Source organism: Taeniopygia guttata, chromosome 2 (genome assembly GCF_048771995.1).
Source record: "Taeniopygia guttata chromosome 2, bTaeGut7.mat, whole genome shotgun sequence".
Classification (NCBI taxonomy): Eukaryota; Metazoa; Chordata; class Aves; order Passeriformes; family Estrildidae; genus Taeniopygia; species Taeniopygia guttata.
This window is the reverse complement of record NC_133026.1, coordinates 43,037,246-43,055,526: the sequence shown is the minus strand read 5'-3', so window position 1 is coordinate 43,055,526 and position 18,281 is coordinate 43,037,246. Positions and strand designations below refer to the sequence as shown.

Genomic DNA, 18,281 nt, shown 5'->3' with positions numbered 1-18,281 from the left:
CCCCGCGGCGCTCCCGGCCCCGCGGCGCTCCCGGCCCCGCGGCGCTCCCGGCCCCGCGGCGCTCCCGGCCCCGCGGCGCTCCCGGCCCGGCCCGCGCAGGACTCGGTCTCTTCGCGGCCCCCGTCGCCAGGAGACGGCGCGCGCGCCCGAGCTCCGGCGGGCGGGAGGAGCGGGAGGAAGCGGATCCGGGATGGGAGGGCTGCACGTGTCACTGCCGGCACTGCTTCCGGCGCCATGGGCGTCCCGGGGCTCACCGGCTTCGTGGAGGAGCGCGGGGTGTTCTTCACCGAGCTGCGGGTGCGGGACACCAAGCTGGTCATCGACGGCAGCAGCCTGTACCACCGCCTCTGCTTCGCCCCCGACGCCGACTTCCGACGCGGCGGCGACTACGGCGCCTTCGCCGCGGCCGTGCGCGACTTCTTCGGCGTCCTGCGGGCCTGCGGCGTCGCGCCCTTCGTGGTGCTGGACGGCGGGCGCGGCGCCGAGGACAGGAAGCTGCCCACGCTGCGGAGCCGCGCCGCCGAGCAGCTGCGGGCGGCCCACCGGCTGTCCCGCCGCGCCGGCGGCTGCCTGGCGCCGCTGCTCACCCGCGAGGTCTTCATGCAGGCGCTGGGCCGGCTCGGCGTGCCCTTCGTGCAGTGCTTCGCCGAGGCCGACCGGGAGATCGCCGGGCTGGCCAACCGCTGGGGCTGCCCCGTGCTCTCCCTCGACAGCGACTTCTTCGTGTTCGACCTGGCGGGCGGCTACTGCCCGCTGTCCCACTTCCAGTGGCAGAGCGTGCGCGCCGCCGCCGCGCCGCAGGGATGCTACGTGCCCGCGCGATGCTTCTCCGCCGAGCGCTTCTGCCGGCACTTCGGGCGCCTCAGCAAGGCGCTGCTCCCGCTCTTCGCCGTCATGCACGGCAACGACTTCGTGGAGCTGCAAGCGCTGGAGGCGTTCTTCAGCAAGGTGTGCCTGCCGGGGGGCTGCGCGGCGGGCAGGGGCGGCAAGCACCTCCGCCTCCAGGGACTGCTGAGCTGGCTGGCGCAGTTTGCGGGGCCCTCCGAGGCCGTCGACAGCGTGCTGAAATACCTCAAGAAACACCAGAGGGAAGAAATACGGGAGCTTCTGTGCGCTTCAATGGAGGATTATGCGCCGTCTGACGTGAATCTTGAAGATTTCTTTCAGAATGGGAGCTATGAGTGCGAGGCTGCCAGGAAAGCAGACGTACCACAGTGGGTATTTGATGCTTTGGCGAAAGGTAAGCTGGCCCCATTCATCATCAATGCCCTGATACTTAGAAGTACCTTCCTCCGCGTTCAGGTGGAGAACATGCAGAGACCCAGTGCTCATAGCACGGCTTTGCCCATCCGACGAGTTATCTATGGACTGCTTCTGAGAGTATCTCACAGTACTGAAGATGCCTCTCCAAGTAAGCAGACCAACGAGCTGCCCCTTGTTTGTGAGTTTGACAGATGCCAAAAGACACTTAAAAAAACATTTGTTCAAGCAGCAAGCCTACCCCCAGATTTTTGTGATGATCGTTTTCCTTTGGACAAGTTAATGGAGGTAAATGGTTGTCACAACAGATCATAGTTAACAGTGTTTCACGAGTGACACAAAAACAGTTGGGACTCACGTTTTCCATCTGCCCACTAAATACGATGTCTGAACTAAGGCACCTCAGTAAATAACTACTTAACACAGAAGTATCTGTGATATTTAAGAAGCTACATCAGGTTGTCTTCATCTCCTTTCCTTCATGCCCCCCTCCAAGTGTACCAAGACAAATTATATGAGAAGTTGTAGTGTGTGTGTAAATGCAATACTCCCCGCATTTTCCATTGGAAGTCCTTATTTCATCCTGTGTATTTTGTTACAGTAATATTTGCTTTTTCTGGGAAAGAATTTGGTTTCATGTAGTTTAGGAAAGTCCAATTTTAACACAACAAAACCTCATTTATATTTGATCAAGGTGTGTAATGTTTCAGAACAGTGTTCTGAAACAAAATCTGACTCGTGCCTTTTTAACTAGAAGTCATTTCAAGTGTGAATGTTGCAGCTGCCCAGCAGTTCTACCTGTCCCAAGTATGCTCCTGCTAGCATGGGTCTGACGCTTGCCAGACAGAGCAGAACAGCACCTGAAAAACACCTGAAAACCACAGGAAAGTTGTACTAGGTTAGTTCCAGTCACCATGGTAGCACTTCTGTAACTTGCCATAATGGGAAGTAATCTCCCGTTCTTGAAGTTGCGTAACTGAGGTTTTGTATACAGAAATTTCTGCAGCGTCCAGAAATGCAATCCATGTGTTTTAATTCTGCATTTTTAAGGCACATGTGCTCTATCCATTCTAGCGTTCACATTGACTGTTAACACATCTCTGTGTGTGGGCAGTGCTGAATGTTTTTATCACTTGCTGGTGGCTCCTTTGTAAAGGAACCATGTCCACCACTGCTACACCCACTAAATACTACGGGTCCAAAGTACAGGTTACTTTACATAGGTTATTGGCACACACCTTTTAAGCAATACACACTTAAGAACTTGAAAAATCAAGTTTCATGTTAAGAGAGAGTAATGACACTACTTCAACCGTGGTGTGTGCATTTGTTTAATGAATTTGTAGCTTTGCTACAACAGTTTTCCTTAGCAAATTATCAATTGAACAAAAGGCTAGTAGAAGAAGCGTTGTTCAGCATTTAAAGTGCTCCAGGCAAAACTGACATGATTTTCAGTTGCTCTTCTGCTGTGGGAATGTCTGCCTAAGAGTAGGCAAAGCAATCCTAATCAAGGTTTACAAAGCACTCAGATTGCAGCTGAACAGCCTGCTGCAATTCTGCATGTGTGAAGTTATGGACAAAGCTTATAACACCACTTTCTGTGAATTAAATGGCTCAGCAAAAAGGGAACAGGTTGTAGGAATTAATTATTACCAGTTACTTTTATCTTTCTACCTGACATTTAACTGCATCATTTTTAAAGTCTTAAGTAGTATTTAAAAAAATATTTCCTGTTCAGAATATCTATGAAACTGAAATAATTTTTTATCAAAAACCTAAAGCGATAACTAATTTAACCAGGAACTTACTGGCCTTTTAGAAATTGCTCACAAGAGATCAAGTGTCTTACCTCCAATTTTTAAATTTATTTTCAGGTGCCTGTTTCTTGCCGTCAGATGCTTTTGCTGGAGACTCTGGGAGTGAAAATGAGCTTCCTAGAGCCTGTCCCAAGTCACTTACAACTCCCTGTTGCTGTAACGTGTTACTGGATACGTTGCTCAGAACCAAAAGTTAAGCTGAACCAGTTAAAGGCTCTGCTTCTAATGATAGTTTCTGAAGAACTGCAGAGGATAACTGATGATCCAGGTATGTCTGTATTCTTTGGAGAATACAGTTTTAAGTGTTCAGCTACTACAGAAATCCAGACCATAATTCATTTTTCCACACTTACAGGGAGTTGTCCAAATTTAGAGGAGTTAGCTTTGATTTACACTATATCCTGAGGTGTCACACTATGCATTGATATGCACAAAGAAAAAGTGCTAACCATCAATTTAGCATTTTATGTAGGTAAAACAGTACTTTACCACATTGTAAAACATTAATTTGCATTCCTAAGTACGTACTTTAGGATCAAAATATTAATTCACGTATAAAAGTTACAAAAAATATGCGTAATGTATTCAGGCATCAAAAAACTACTATTGGAGCATTCCAATATTTTTTTTGCTTATGTGTTTTTCTAAAAACATTTGTACTTAAAAATGCTGAGTTGCCCAGGCACACTTTTTCTGCCTATGAATTGCAAATTTGAAAGTATTAAATAATTACAGAAATTGCTTTGGTAATATGTCCACCTGTTAGGGTTATGGACATTTCCTCCAGGAGTCCTTCAGTTGATGTCAAAGATGATGCATGCCAGGGTTATACAGTCTCTTTAAGTTCTGGTTTATAGAAACCAGACTGACAGGGTTTCCTAGTGGGTTGTAGTGAGATGGAAAGCTTGTTTGGATTTGATGACACAGAATCAATTAGGTTGGAAAAGACCTCTGAGACCACGGAGTCTAACCTATGATTGAGCAAAAACCACCCTGTCAACCAGACCATGGCACTGAGTGCCACATCCAGTCTTTCCTTAAACACCTCCAGGGATGGTGACTGTCACCTCCTTGGACAGCCCATGCCAGTGTCTAATCACTCTTTCTGTGAAGAAAATCCTCCTAAATATCCAACCTCAACCTCCCCTGGTGCAACTTAAGGCCATTTCTCCTTGCCCTATCAGTTGTTACCGGGGAGAAGAAACCACCCCACCTGGGCTACATCGTCCTTTCAGGTAGAACCAGGGAGAAGACGTTACTCTATACATTGCAGATACCTTTTGTACTGTTCATAGCAGAACATTTATTTCCAAGTTATTTTTTCATTTACAACCTAGATCCCGCAGTTCTACCTGCTGAAGATGACAGTGTTGCATATAGCGAATTTCTAAAATGGAAGGAAAAGAAATTGCAAAATAACGACTTTGATTTAGATGCTGCACACAATTTTTGCCAGTGGCAGTGCTGTCTTCAGATGGGATTGTATCTCAACCAGCTACTTGGTACTCCTCTCTCTGAGCCAGACCTAAGTAGGTAAGGTTGTTCCAGAGATTTGCTTTCCACATAAAACCCTAAAGGAAGGAATGTGTTAACAGGTTTCATTTTCTCTGTCAAACTCCTTTGCCCAGTACTTACAGCAAAACTCCCTTCTTTAAAGGAATTGTAAAGAAAAAGCACTTTTTATAAAGGAAAATACACTTAGCATAGGAGTTGACTGTTGGATACTGTATGTCTTTGTCATCAAGTAACATGTTTCTGTACCTGTCCTGTTGAGGTTTAATTCTAAATGCAGGTTCTCTCCTTCTTTTGAGCAGGCTTTACACTGGGACCCTTGTGCACAGACTGTATCAAGAGCTTAAATCAGCACCTTCAGTGGAAAATCTATTTATGTTATCTCCAAAAATGGCTCAGATTTATCTGGTTTTGTTAAATACAGTGGAGTCAGTGGTCTCTCCAGACTTCTTTCAGAAGATGACCAAGACCAGATCAGAGTCCTGCAAGAAGAGGAAAACATCTAGCAAGAAAAAAATAGCCACCAGATGTGCTGTGCCAGCAACTCAGCATTTATGCAATGTTAATAGGTTTGCAGCACTGGAAGTGGATGACTGAAAGCACTATTCTTGGAATAACTTCTAATGCCTTACTGGTGAAAGAAGTAGCATTAAAATATGCGACTGTATTGGAACTTGTTCAACTGTTCTCACACGAGTTCTTGATTCAATCTTACCAAAAAACCTTGCTTCAGGTGATTTTTTATTTATATTTTTGTAACTTACATTTGTATAAAAGAAATGCTGTCTAAAAATTGTGGTGTTTTTCTTAAAGGGTATCAGTTTAATTGAAAATGAGAGCAAAGTTGTTTAGCATTTCAAAGCAGGACTATTTTAGAGGAAATCTTTTCCTGAACATTTATAGTTGGCTCTGTCTCATTTCCCTGAACACTTCATTTACAAAACATCCAACTTTAAAGTTTGTGTTTGAGGAACACAGTGGTCACAGTCTAACAGTTGAGATTAAAATAGAAATTGACAGTTTTAAAATTATTAAATCAGTCATTACTGTTGGAGTACTTTTACTTGCAGGGAGAGGTAGCTTTGCTTAGTGACAACTGAGTAAGTTGTGCTTGCAGTATTAGAGGTTCTGTCAATACTCAGGGAAAAACTTCAGGTTTTATTTCTCCCCCTTCTCCTTGCGATGTGTTAGAGTTACATGCACACACAAAGCTGTCACATGGGAACAAGTTTCTACAGGTTTGCTAATTCTCAGTAGTTGTCACAGTGATTGTGTACAACCCTCTGCTATTAAGCTGTTGTCACTCTTATTCTTTCTACAATGGCTATATTAAAAACCAGACCTGTTCTGACTTCCCCTATGTACACTAATTACTTGATAAACCTTGATATCAACACACTAATGCTAAAAAGCAATATATAATTTTTTTTAAATCCTACATCATCTATTTCTCAGTGCTTTGCATTAGGAAACCTTCCAGCATAATTAGTCAATTCATATAAATACTCCTTATTAAACTACTGGTTTTCCCTATTTCCCTATTTAGTTACATTTGGTTTTTTTCTTCTCAAGAATCCATGTATCTTTTCTTGCATGTAGGAAAATCATGACTTCCACCTCTCATCATCAAAGTTTTGCCCATAACTTACCAAAATTTAAGCTTGATTCCTGCATTATGTGCTCAAGTTTTCAGTCCTGCTTATGTTCCCTATTACCTCTGTTCCCATGGAAGTTACTCACCATATCTTAGGATTTATAGGAAAGATCTCCTGTACTGGACAGCTGAGTGCTGATACTGCCCAAAAAACAGTCAATGAGAAAAGAACGGAGCTATAAGATGTTACACTAAAGAGAAAACTAGTTTTGAGATACAGCCTGTCCTAGCAAGATCTTTTTCCATTACAAAAGCTGCTACTTACTGAACTACCAGCAGATGGCACGTACATCTACCACACCAGAACCCATTTCTCTGTAGGTTTCTATGTACAGCAGCCTACACCATCACATTTCCATCAGATGACTTTTATTTCAAAGTTGAAAGGGGTTACAGTTACTGATTTTACTAAGTAAAACTGAAATTCTTAATTGTCCAAATCATCGTCTTCTCCATGATGAGCCCATGTTTTATTTTACCAAGCTTGTAATTACCTAATTTTTAATCATCAGAAATAGTCACATGCATAATAAGTCTTAAATATAAAAATACAGGTGTATTTGAGTCCACTTTCTTAGTGCTGGTGAGAAGAGAGCTCTTCATTTACTCTGAATCCCACATCAGAAAACTGCTGGAGGTCGTAAAAATTCTTGAGACTTGATAAGAAGTCATATTTTCAATTAGATAATTCAGAAAACTAGAATAAGGTCAAATACTCCTCTTTGGGATAAAAACATTGCTATGACCACATGGCATTTTGAGACTACCCTTAGGAAAGCTGATTCAATTAAGAATTACTGTAGTGGAAATGTGTTCTCAATGCAGAACTCAGCTGTTCTTTATTGCTAATGAAATGATACACACTCATTGCAAAACCAGTCCTGTAGGCTGAAAAAAGTAATTACTGATTCTAGAATTACCATGCAGAATTTAAAGTACTACAGTTTTCCTTTTTGACTCATTATAGGTCTTCCATCTTCTTTGTAGGAAAATTAAAAAATAAAGCGACTTTACTTATTAAAACCAAAATTCTTTATTCCATGCTTCAGTAGAAGCAGGTAAATTCCTCAGTTGCTGCTCATTTCTATCCCATAAGAAAAGCCTCTTTTTATGGAAAGTGCCCACTATTGATTCAACTGCTCTGGAAAAAAAAATCTCAAACCTGCTGTAAAGTGGTAATGAGTCACAAGAGGAGCCAAAATAATGGCAATGGAATTCAGTCCAGACATGTTTTATATATAATGACATTGAACTAGATTTATTACTTGTTAGTATTTTGCCTTCCATTGGAAAACACAGCACCAAAACTTCTGGCATATTTAAGTAATGAATCACAACAGGAGCCAAAATAATGGCAATGGAATTCAGTCCAGGCATGTTTTATATATAATGACATTGAACTAGATTTATTATTTGTTAGTATTTTGCCTTCCATTGGAAAACACAGCACCAAAACTTCTGGCATATTTAAGTGAACTACATTCAACTAAGCCTACCCTGCAATAAGGCAAAATTGTCGTTAATAGACTGAAATTTTATTTGTTTAGAATGACATCCTTAGTCAGAAAGTGGAACTTGTGCTGGGAAAGGGGCACTCAGTAACATTTGTTTAAGGACTCAGCAATGACATTCCAAGCTAAGACAACAATCCAGCATTCATCTGTACTTACCTAGATTTCTGGGACTCCAAGACCAAGAGCAGAGCACAAAGCAGTCAAATCCCATGGAAGAATATCAACCACAAGTTAAGACTTAATTGTGTGAAAGCTATAGCTGTGTCCCTTTACAAAATCAAAGTTTGTTCAAGATTCTTCATCAGCATGCACTATCAGCTTTTACTAGCTGTCTTTATTAATGAATAGTAAGGATTTTATTAATTAAGCGTTCTGAAATTCTGTTGAAATACTCAACATACTACAATATTGAACAGCTACAGCCCCACTTGCCAAAGACAGTAATTGTTCAACAACTGTCAAATTTGTCCAACTTCTGAAAGGCAGAACTGCTGCAAGTAAGAAACTTTTCCTTGAAGACACAAGAGCATTTCTCTAAAGGGTCATGTTGTTCAGGCCCTCCCAGCTCAGTGGTAACAACCCCAGGAAGAGATGAGGGCCAAGTGCTACAGGATCTTTGTCTTCACACAATCACATCTCCAGCACATTGGTAGTCCAGGTAATATGGACATACTGAGGGTCAGGAGGAGCCATGGATGAACTGTATGTATAAAGCAGACTGAATGTGCATTCATGCCCTGTCTGCAGCCCCTTTTCCTGGCAAAGTCTAGGAATCCTACAGGCAAAAGGAAGAATTACAATTCCAGTAACATTAGCAGGGAAATTCATACTGCGCTTTCGAACATGGCATGTGGGGCAAGTCACAATGTCAAGTGCAGAAATATCCCAGGGTCTGTTCATGACAATTCCTCCTCACTGTGACAGCATGGGCCAGAGCCAATATCACTGTCACATTTTTAGGCTACACTGAGGAGAGATGCACATGCACAAGTTTGCGAGAGAAAGAGATACCACTGTCTCTTTGACTTCCCCTAGCGATCTTTAGACATCTTCAAGATGCTTTAGGTGATAGTTCCTTGCATTTCCTGAAAGGATGATGAGTGATGACAACAGGGCAAGACTATTTTGAGAAAAAGCACTATTTCCAATTAGTGAATATTAGAGTATTCAGACACTGTAATATATTTAAAATAATTTTACAATGTCAAAATAAATCTATGATAATGCTTTTCTAGCTCTAAAAGTAATTCTGTGGATTAAAATTCAAAGTTACCCTACCAGGAAAATGGGGTTTTTTTATTAATAGGAAGGAAGGAAGGAAAATGAAGCTTCTTTGAGAGAGGGATGGGGTTTTTTTGGCCAGTGAGAATTTTCTAATTCAGTACACACAAATAATTCCCATAATTACTGTCTTATAAATCACTCAAGTGATTTCACAGTCATAAGCTAAAGTCAATATGGAACAAGGCATGAAACAAAGCCTTTACCTGCAATCACATCAGAACAAGCTCGTTCACTTCATGTAAATGCCATCTTCTTTTAAAACAAAGAGACAACACACTTATAAGAAAAGCAAACATTTACTTAAAATTGCAGTATAGGCTTTTCAATCACAGAAAAAGAAAAGAAAAACAGTGATCCGACAGCGGTCACATCCTGTGCAAAAAAAAAACCAAACTTGGGATACAAAAAAACTGTAGCACAAGGTACTTGAGCCGCTTACACATTGCAGGATAAAGTAAATAAATACAGTAGCTAGAATATGGCACTCTTGTGACAGACTCTAAACCCAGTGGAATGCCTCTGAAATATTTTTATCCTTGTATTAGTAGCAAAGTCCCATCACCATAAAAGTAGAATAGTACAATGTTTTAAATAAAAACAAACTAAAATATTTATATCTAAGAGAAGGATTTTACACAGTTATATCTTTTAAGTGCAGAAAATGGGACTTGGGCTTAGATCTTTCTTTAAATTAACCCCTGCCCCCTCCCCCCCCACCAATACCATTCAATCTTAAAAGTAAATTCATGTTTGAGGAAAAATGTTACCAAAGTTGCATAATTTCATTTGTTACTTCCACAGCTGGAAGTTAAATTCTAAACAGTCTTGAAACATGAAGTTCATCATTAGCCAGTGAAACAAAGGACTTGTCAAAAGCCCTCAGGATTTCTTTTATCCTCCAGATAGTGTTTTGCTTTCTCCAACATCTTTAGACAGCAATCGCTAAGTTTTCAAACACAAGAATGCAATATGCATCATACATCAAGAAAAGACGAAGTTGATGAAGAAGAACTTCCACGTTTCTGGATCTTTTCCTTGCTTCTTTCAAACTTCTTTATTAGCTCAGTCACTATGCACACAGAGGAAGTGAGTCCCAGAAGAAACAGTAAATCTGGAAGAGATAATTAGCCTTCTTTAAAATTGCTATTTAAGGCTGAGGGGAGACTTAGAACGAGACTTACAAGACTTTCAAATTTTCTCCAAATCATTGGCAAAGTTCAGGAGAAATTAAGCAAGATTCAATCTTTTGCAGGCACAGAAGATTAACAAACATGGTTTATACACAAATCGTAACTACGCACAATATATTAAAAGCTTTTAAAGGATTTCATAAACATTTTCAGCAATATAATTAACTAATTTCTGAAAAATAATATTAATAACATCAAAAATTGTGCTACAATACATACAATATAATTAAATTCTGAAAAATAATATTAATAACATCAGAAATTGTGCTACAATAAATACATGTATTTCATTACAATCACTTAACTCCAGAAAACTACAGAAGTAATAAAACTAAGTCTTAATGAGGCCAACAGCATTATGTGTCTATATCTTTTTAAAGTCCTCCTGTTTATTTACCCTATGACAATCCAATCAATATTAAAGATCAGGATTTCTAAATAAGGTGTTTAAATTTAGAGAAAAAAGTTGTGAACTAGTTAAATTAACAATGCTCAGAAACCTACAAATTCAAGAATTTTGCCTGCAACAAAATTTATATTAAAAACTCCCAAATAAATAAACACCTTTATAAAAATTTAAGAACACACTGATCAATTATGTACCATATACATTTAAATAATGGTTCCCAAAGAAAACATCTAGAATGATTCAAAAAACTAAAAACCAATCAATAAAACAAAATCCCCCAAAAACCCTACCCACAAAACAAAAAGTATCATCAGGCTTATTTATTTCATTCCTTATTACATTCCTGTTGCATGCAAACACCAGAAAGTGCTCTTACAGAACCACCACCCACCACATTTATAAATTAATCCTTAATGCACAGTTTTCAAAAAGGAACTGTTCTTACCCAAGATACTCAGGCTCTCTGTTTGGAAAACCTTCTGAAGTGGAGGAAAGTAAATGACCAATAACTGCCCCATTATAGATCCAAGGACAGCATAGCAGAACATTTTGTTACTGCAAAGTCCAATCTCAAACACAGACTTTGTCTGTAAAAACAATAATATGTTACAAGGTACATGTAATCTTATTTATCTAGACAAGAAAATACAATTTCTTTTCATCCAAATTTTTAGAAAAATATAAAATATTACTGTTGACTTCTTAGACAATCCGGAACAAGTTCTTGAACAGGCTAATTGCATTTTCTCCCTGGTAAATAGATTACAAGTCTTGTCTTCATAGTCAACAACTTGTATATTGATCCCACTATCCCACAAGTACAGTTCATCAGAAAAAGGTTACCCCGACACTATACCATAACAGATAAGACTGCAAATTACACTAAATGTAGTAATGTACACTATCACAAAATTTCAGACTTGTTTCCTTAAAATGAAAAAATATACACAGATAAAAAGTACAGAACAGTTTCAGAAATTTTCCTTGGACTATGGGTTTAGGATTACAAAATATAAAAGCTAAGGCCTTCAAGAAATTTCACATTCTGGTAAGGCAGCTGAACTGACAGAATTTCCAGGAAGAGAAAAAACAATCACAGCAATACAAAGGACCATCACACTTCACCTCTTAATAACAACTTTCTTGCTTTTGTTAGGACACCACCAGTTTAAACAAATTAAGTAATCAACTTATTTGTAATTTAAGAAATCCTACCTAGTAAATACATGAAAATCTGAGCTTAATACCAGATGTGAAGTAAATCTGCAGGAAAATACCTGAAACAAACACAGCAAGATCTTCCCTCAAAGAAAACTCTGATTATCATGTTAATACTGTGTAAATGGACAATATGAATCACATACCTGAGATCTAGAACTCAAAGCATTGAACATATCAAAAAATACAAAACAGGTGAAAGTCATGGTTGTATCTCGTGGTGTTATAACATTGTCTCTTAACTGCCAACAAAATAAAATGAAATGGCTTTAGTATGCTTTAAACCCTCCACAATTAAAGTAAATTAAACAAAATTATTACAATAATTCTAAAATAAGTTTTACTAGTTAGGAAATAAAAGCAAAAGTAACTTGTTTATCCCAAGCTAATTTATTAAATCATATGGCAAATATTACACACTTGTAGTTTATAAAAGTTTGTAATTCCAAGCTATGATTAAATGAAGACTCCTGACCAGTATTTATAAAAGCACATGGAATAGCAGGAATTCTATGATGCACTACCAAACGTTCCCACATTTTTCTCTACAGGGAAAACAAAATCTGGTTAGAAGATTTACATAATTACTTTCTATGGGCAAAGCTTCCAAAGTAGATTTGGAACCTGAAAAAGTCTATGTTAAAATAGAGACTGGGGAATAAAACTGTATTTCACTTTTCAACAACTGTTTTGAAAATCTTCCTCTCTATTCTAGTATTAAATAAGCATGGCCAAAACTCACTACTAAGTTCATATTAACTCTGAATTTCAATTGCTGGTATAAAAAGGATTTCTTTTAAATTATGTTGTTACTGCTCTAAGTTTTGCACTTTTGTCATACCTCTCTCCAGAAGACGAACAGTGTTCCACAGACGATAATTATTGATGAAACCAGTATTTTAACAATTAGGTTTTTGGTCAGAATGCTGTCCTTCAGATTTCTTGGAGGTTTTTGAATAATATCTTTATCCACAGGTTCCACCCCAAGGCTTACAATTAAAAGAACATTTTTCATTTTTATCATCATAAAATTAATTCACTGCTTCTAACTTAAGAAATAGATTTTCTGAGTTGAAAAAAAAGAGGATTTAATGCTACTTCCTCACTAACTCTCACTCCACCATCTACTTGCAGTAGAGAGTCAGAGGAAAAACCCATCGCGAAGCCAGAACCCTGCATGCAAGTTTCATGGGCATATCCATGAATCTTTAGGTATCCTTGCTGCCCCCACATAACTAGACATGAAAGCAAACTTAATAGAATTAACACAGAAACATACTGCAAACATTGAAGCCCCCACATAACTAGACATGAAAGCAAACTTAATAGAATTAACACAGAAACATACTGCAAACATTGAAGTTCACAGAGAAATTTCACACAGAATCACTGGATTGGAAGAGACCTTCAAAATCATCAAGTCCAACTCATGCCCTGACACCTCAACTAAACCATGGCAGCGAGTGCCACATCTGATCTTTTCTTAAACACATCCAGGGATGGTGACTCCACCACCTCCCTGGGCAGACAATTCCAGTATTTTATCATTCTTTCCATGAAAAAAAAGGTTTTCCTAATATCCAATCCTCAGTGCAGCTTAAGGCTGTGTCCTCTCGTGCTGTCAGTTGCTGTCTGGAGAAAGATACCAACCCTCACCTAACTACATCCACCTTTCAGGGAGTTGTAGAGAAAAGTTTGCTATTTCTGAAACATCTCACAGACATTTAACACTTCACAGTTTCCTTTATGAGCAACCATTTCCCTTGCTGAAATAAAAGGACTACAGAACCTAACAGAGTTAAGAGTAATTACTTACCTTTGAGCTGGAGGTCCATCCATAATAATATTGATCCATAAGATCTGCATGGCATTGAGAGGATTAGGAAAGTTCATTAATGTAGCCAGTGAGATTAAAGTCAGTGCTGCTATACTCCTGTTGAAAGAATCCATTTTTACAACTGTCAGCATTGAACATTTCTGAAGATCCACTGATAACTGCTTTGTAATCAACACTTCAATTGTTTACGAGTAGATACATATTTTGACAGTGTGAATCACGACTGATGTTAAGTAGAACTTTAAAGGCAGAGCATGAAATCCTTTCAAATACTCATTCTGACACAACCAGTATTTAAAACAGCATTGTTCTGGCAATAAAAAGATAGCAAATTTGCATTTTAAAACCTCCCAAACTTTTAGGTAACATTTCAGAATTATCATTCACCATCACATAATTCATTTTTTTATGAGGAACTGAGTCCTATACTTTTTCTTGTGCCATAAGTGGAATTTCGAAATATGGTATTGAAAAATAAACTGCTTTTCCACTCCTGATGTAAACAAACTCACTCTGCACCTGTCCCTGGTTTGCCTTGTCAGTCAAGGCAAGATACTACTCAAGCTCCTTTAAAATACCTACAACCACTCCTTATTACTAGCAAGATGAGAAGGCCAGGCCCAAGGCTGAAAAAAGATTAGCTGGCTGCAAGCTTGGCATTAGAAACCTCCGTAAACAAGTATGCACTAACTGCTCTCAGTGCAAGATTAAGAGGTTTCATAACCAAGAAGAAATTAAGGCTTACAATAATTCCAAATTTAGCACTGTACTAAACCCTGTTATGCTCTCCCTGCAAAGAGGGACAGGAAAAAAACAAAGGGATTCATCAAAAATAGGTAAGCACACTTTCTTAGAACATCTGTGATTAGTTATTTTTCAGCAGCAGATTCCCAGTCCAGTCTTGGTAAGACTAGACAGGACACTTGGTAAGACTGAAAGCATATGTCACCTCTTAAGAGTATTTATGCAGGTAAACAAATTGATCTTTTCTGGGTTTTGTTGTGAATTTTGTGATTTTCTGGAGGGGTTTTTTTGGGGTAGTATTTGTTGTTTCTGGGTTGGGCTTTTTTGTGGGGCTTTTTTGGGTTTGTTTTATTTGAAGTTTTAGTTTGGTTGTTTTTGGGTTTTTTTTAACTTCTGACCACTCTGAAATGTGGTCAGCTTCAAAAAAGTACATGAATGACATGATGAAGAGAAAAAACATGTCCCTGAGTCCAGATCAAATAAGATAAACTCACAAAAAATTTGAAACTAAGGCTTAATAAACTCTTGTCCTCTTGTCCTACATACACATTATGTAGCTAGCACATGAATCCTTATGTGCAAGAAAACAAAATCAGCTTCATATAGTTAGCTCATTTCACAAGCCAGTACATGGATTTCAGAAAAACTAACCCCCTGATTCCCTGGTTTCCTCCCTTTGAATACATGTACTGGTTAAGGAGGGACTGACTACCAGCTTCTCATTTAAACAGGGACTCAAAGGCAGCTCTGCTGTTTCTCATTATCCCTTCAGTAACTGACTTTACACATCTCAACAGGAAGATCTGTGACAAACTTACATGTCACTGTTTATTGCACTATCTTCTGTGGCTTTAAAAATAAAACAAGCCACCAAACACAAAATAGTGAAAACTCAAAAGCACCATGCATCAGCATTCTACTTGAAATTTACATTATTAACATGAATTTATGCCTCTGCTTCATGCTTTGATTCATTCACAAGAAATTTCTGATACTAACAGCTTTTTAAACTTACGTGCTCAGTTGAAATCTAACAAAATTTTTTATATTATTATAAATTCCTTTACCCTCTTCAATTGCAGACCTGCAATTAAAAACAAACATTACATTACAAGACAAGTGAACCTACTGCCAAAAAAAGCTTAAAAAACCTAAAAAAAGTATTAATTTAAGCAGCAATAAAACCAGCAAGAAACAAATGGAGTTGAGGCTCTTTTAACTTTGGCAGTCATTGTTTTTTAACTTGACTATAAGAACTCAAACTATTCTTTGATTGTGAATAATCACAAGTTATTTTTTACGCATGTTTAACTTTGAAAATATAATTATTAGAGTAAGATTTCCTCTATGTTCAAAATTCACCACCATCTTTGATCTAAATCAAGTCAGATAATTAAAGAAAAACAAAACAACAAAACCCAAAAACCCAGTAACTCCCCACCACACACACATGTTTAAAAAACCCCAGAAATACAGCATGGCTTTATAGAGCCATGTATTCTTCCTGTACCAGAATGAAATATGTACAGACCATCTTCACAACCCCTAGCATGTCAAAACTTGCCTATCACACTATCACAATTACTGCAGTGAGAAAGGATTTTCTGGTACCCAAATCAAGCCTGCTTTTCTGCAAATAAAACTGATTTTTTTTCTTACACTCCCCCAGTACTTAAACAGCATTCCTTCAGTAGTTTAAACATAATTAAAAGGGTGGGGAAAATACATAAAACTATGGAAGTTCATACTTCTTTTTTTTTCCTTAGCATTCACCACACTTCTCTCTCTCCTATTGAGAACTCTCCTGATGAAGTGAGCAAAACTGGATAACACAGTCCAGCAAAAACCTCACCAAGTCCATGTAAGGTTCTTACTACAGATGTCCTTCCTACATACTCTTCTGCCTATGTTAAAATTATTCCCTCCTCTGTTATGTTTTTGCATAACAGCACATTTCTGTTGGCTGAATTAATGTGACAACCTTAGATCATCTTCTGACATAGTGCTACATAGGTAGATTTTCTTATACTGTACTTCTTCATTTCACTTCTTTCCAAGGGTTAAATGTCATACTTTGGGAAGTGAAGTGTTCTGGGATTGATGCATAATTTCAAAATGAAGGCTATTTTACCAGACAGCAGTTCAGCTCTGTCAACAATAACTACCTTCAAAAGTCAGATGAATTACAGTCAAAAGAGGAAAAGTTTACCTAAGCTCTTTTTGAAATACACCAACCAAAAACGAACAAGCACAAACAGCTGGTTACCAGACACTAATAACCTATTTTCACCTGTGGTATCTAAATAATCAATATTTTTTCCTTTTCTGAAATTATCACATTTAATAGTTGAAAACAAACGGAGATCTACATAATCTTGAGTAGAATGCAGTTATTTTTTCCTTAGTTTTATGCTTCTGAAGTACAAAATTAAATGAAATTTAGTAACCACTAACAGACTCACAATTTCACCTCAGTTATGTTTCCAAACAGGCTAATACTCCTGACTGAGCAGAAAACTCATTTACAGCAGCTACAAGTTCATTTACAAGTTCAGGAAAACTTCTATTTGTTTAACCCAGGCAACATCTTATTAAAGCAATATAAAAGTATATAAAACTATATATAAACTATATTAAAGTACAAGATATGTACATAAAGGCCACCTACATTATTGTCTGAAAATCATCATCCACGAGGATCATATCTGCTGCCTCTTTACAAACATCTGTTCCAGTTTGTCCCATGGCTACACCAATATCTGCAGCCTTCAAAGCAACAGCATCATTCACTCCATCTCCTGTCATAGCTACCACAGCACCATTATTTTGCAGGGACTAAAGAGAGGGAAAAGAACTTAAATCAGGGATTGAAATAACACATCCTATAAAATTATTCTAGATACAAGGTTTGTGTCACTGCTCCCCCTCCCCCATTTCTTATAGTTGAACTCTAATGTTCTACAGGAAAAAACAGCTGCTTCTGTTCTACAAGATTTTGGGTTAAACTTCCTTTCGTATATACAGACAGCATAAATTTTAAAGCTAGGGTATATAAAATTTTCCTTTATGGGAAAGAAAAAAACTCTAGAGAAAGATAGAAGATATTGTATTTCCATATTACCATTATCACCTTCTTATAAGTCTTGCATGCATCCCTATGGTCTCAGTGTTTTGACTTCTTCTTATTGTTACTTTTCTGATTTTTCCAACTGTTACACCGAGTCCCTCCTTCTTTGCTACCTTCTTTTGTTAACTTCTGAATAGAGGCATTGCCACAGACATGGCTTGAAATTCATTCCCTTTTATCTCATCTGACAAGTATCAGAAATATGGTTCTTTCAAGCTCCTAGTCAATTCAACTGCAACATGACACAAAATCTGAATCAATGCCCAGCTCCCTACTTAGAAGAAAGCACAGTGTTAGCCACCTATTCCTTGTGGGCACTATGCATTTTTCTAGGTAATATTTTCAAGTACACTTCACTGCCAAATCAGATGCATATCTGATTTCATCTTGACACACTGTAGCACTATAGTTTAGTGTATAGTATAGTTAGTGTAGCATTATAGTTTAAAGGCAGCATAGGCAATACCCACAGCAACAGTCCAGCATTTGAGCCTTTGTAAGACGTACCTTTATAATTTTCAATTTATGTCGGGGACTGGCTCTGTAGAATACTGCAACCTATCAAAAGAGTAATAAAGTAGTGGTGAAAATTTCAGATATGTAAAGAATTGCATTGGATTCTCTTAAGGTAGAGGGTAAAAAATACAATCAAAGGCCAACAGTATCCTTGTTAGCTCTTAAGCTGAAGCACCAGTGAGCTTTGTTTTTCATTGAA

General features: G+C 38.5%; 3 protein-coding genes across 12 annotated transcripts in view; 1 reads left to right on the top strand and 2 right to left on the bottom strand.

Annotated features, from left to right (window-relative positions):
• Nucleotides 1–393, bottom strand: part of NEK11 (NIMA related kinase 11) — an 82,483-nt gene extending 82,090 nt beyond the window's left edge. Inside the window, exon 1 of the mRNA XM_030265076.4 lies at nt 255–393. The gene's annotated coding sequence lies outside the window, so the exon portion shown is untranslated. The remainder of the gene's footprint in view (nt 1–254) is intronic.
• ASTE1 (asteroid homolog 1) lies at nt 92–5,382 on the top strand. 2 transcript variants are annotated; one of them, XM_030265081.4, is made up of 4 exons: nt 94–1,548; nt 3,135–3,345; nt 4,415–4,610; nt 4,892–5,382. In XM_030265081.4, the coding sequence occupies exons 1-4, from the start codon at nt 235–237 to the stop codon at nt 5,184–5,186; spliced, it is 2,016 nt and encodes a 671-aa protein (XP_030120941.4). In that variant the 5' UTR covers nt 94–234; the 3' UTR covers nt 5,187–5,382. The 2 variants fall into 2 exon arrangements, with proteins under 2 accessions (XP_030120940.4, XP_030120941.4); XM_030265080.4 differs by lacking the exon at nt 4,415–4,610 and having other exon boundaries at nt 92–1,548; nt 4,892–5,144.
• A 3,936-nt stretch (nt 5,383–9,318) lies between these two features.
• ATP2C1 (ATPase secretory pathway Ca2+ transporting 1) overlaps nt 9,319–18,281 on the bottom strand; it is a 62,895-nt gene continuing 53,932 nt past the window's right edge. For all 9 annotated transcript variants that reach the window (XM_002196382.7, XM_030265072.4, XM_041714491.2 and 6 more), the window contains 8 exons: nt 18,074–18,124; nt 17,108–17,274; nt 15,455–15,523; nt 13,675–13,791; nt 12,700–12,847; nt 12,005–12,100; nt 11,086–11,227; nt 9,319–10,152 (listed from right to left, as the gene is read on the bottom strand). In XM_002196382.7, the coding sequence (XP_002196418.4) occupies nt 10,016–10,152; nt 11,086–11,227; nt 12,005–12,100; nt 12,700–12,847; nt 13,675–13,791; nt 15,455–15,523; nt 17,108–17,274; nt 18,074–18,124 (927 nt within the window). In that variant the 3' untranslated portion in view covers nt 9,319–10,015. The remainder of the gene's footprint in view (nt 10,153–11,085; nt 11,228–12,004; nt 12,101–12,699; nt 12,848–13,674; nt 13,792–15,454; nt 15,524–17,107; nt 17,275–18,073; nt 18,125–18,281) is intronic.